The following is a 1,366-nucleotide window of genomic DNA, read 5'->3' as shown; positions in this document are numbered from 1 at the left end:
CGACAGATCGCCTCCCCCCGCGCTCCCCAATGCCGTCTCCGCGCGCTCCCAACCGCCGCCGCTTCACCCCCCTCTCCGTGGGCTGTGGGCTTTCCTCTCCGGTAGGAGCCCGCGAGAGCCCCTGCTAAGTTTACCATGTCGATTTCTGCTGAAGCTCAACCGAGCAGGGCAGAGAAAGGAGGAGCCAGACACCCAGCGAGATCCCAGCGCCGACTCCCTCGCACCGCGATTCAAACTGCGCTGTCTCCCGCCTTCCCCGCTCCCTTTATACGGCGGCAGAATGTTCCCTCATCCGGGAACTCGGATGGCTCAGCCCACCAATGGCTGCCTCCCGCCCCCGGGACGCGTCCTTGAGGCTTCAGCCAATGAGCAAGCGCAGAGGAGGCTGGAGGGGCGGGGGGCTCGGAGGGCTTATTGGGACGTGGGGAAGGAGGGGGGAGAAGGGAGGGATGGGAACCGGGGAGAAGAAGGGCACCGCGGCGGGAGGCAGAAACAGAGCGAGCTGCGCCGCGGGAGCGAGGACAGCCTCCGGTGGTGGTCACGCGTCTGGAGGAGGAGCTGGGAGACCTGGGGGAGGAGCACGCAGGAGCGCCCCCTGGTGGCCCAGCCGGGTCCTGGCGACCGCGTGAAGTTGCCTCCGGGTCTCACGCGCCCTCCTTCCGGTTCCCCGCCCCGCACACCCCAGCGCTGCGCGGGCGGAGACCCGCTGGCAGACATCCTCCTTCCGGGGCACCCTCCTCCCCACCCTCCTGTCGTCCATCCCTTAGGTTTGACAGATGGCGCTAATGCGTCCCGCCTCCTCCGCGAACCACAGCCTCGGTGAGGATTTTGCGTTACTTCACCGTGGCGGGCGAATCCCCAGCCACCAGCTGATCATGACCCTGTGCCCGCACGTCCTTTGCAGCGGTGTCTCCCACCGCTTCCCTTCTCACCACTTTTGAAACTCCCCACGGGGTAATTGCACGGGAACAAATGGTGTGGTGGCCAAGTCGCCTCGCTGGGTGCAAAAGACCTTTTGGTCTGTGCACGGAGGGCCTGGAGCGCGGTGCAATTATTTTCTGTAATCAGATCATAAACTATATTCACCTGGAGACTACACATCAGTGGGTTGCACCTATAATCTGGTGTCTAAAGTTGATTTAGTGGAACCTTAAAGCTATTACGTGTCCATTTTTCTAGACTACGCATTTTGCTACATGACGTGTTATATAAATGTCATTGGATAACTCCTAACATGATTCACAGGCAGTTACAGATGGTCTATGTAATCAACTGAAAATGGTGGGTTTAAAAAAAATTGTACTGTATGCACAGTACCATCATAATAGTCTTCCAGCTAATAGATTAATAACACCCGTGTATATCC

The 1,366-nt window shown here is 59.2% G+C and overlaps 1 protein-coding gene across 1 annotated transcript in view; it reads right to left on the bottom strand.

The window, feature by feature from the left end:
• The window catches only part of LOC102773003 (histone H2A.Z), a 2,283-nt gene extending 1,933 nt beyond the window's left edge, over positions 1 to 350 (bottom strand). The window contains exon 1 of the mRNA XM_006773003.2: positions 135 to 350. Within this exon, the coding sequence (XP_006773066.1) occupies positions 135 to 137 (3 nt within the window). The 5' untranslated portion in view covers positions 138 to 350. The remainder of the gene's footprint in view (positions 1 to 134) is intronic.
• Between the last annotated feature and the right edge of the window lie 1,016 nt (positions 351 to 1,366).

Source organism: Myotis davidii, unplaced genomic scaffold, assembly GCF_000327345.1.
Source record: "Myotis davidii unplaced genomic scaffold, ASM32734v1 scaffold226, whole genome shotgun sequence".
In the NCBI taxonomy this organism is placed as follows: domain Eukaryota; kingdom Metazoa; phylum Chordata; class Mammalia; order Chiroptera; family Vespertilionidae; genus Myotis; species Myotis davidii.
Note: the sequence above shows the minus strand (reverse complement) of the source record. Positions and strands in the feature narration are given on the sequence as shown.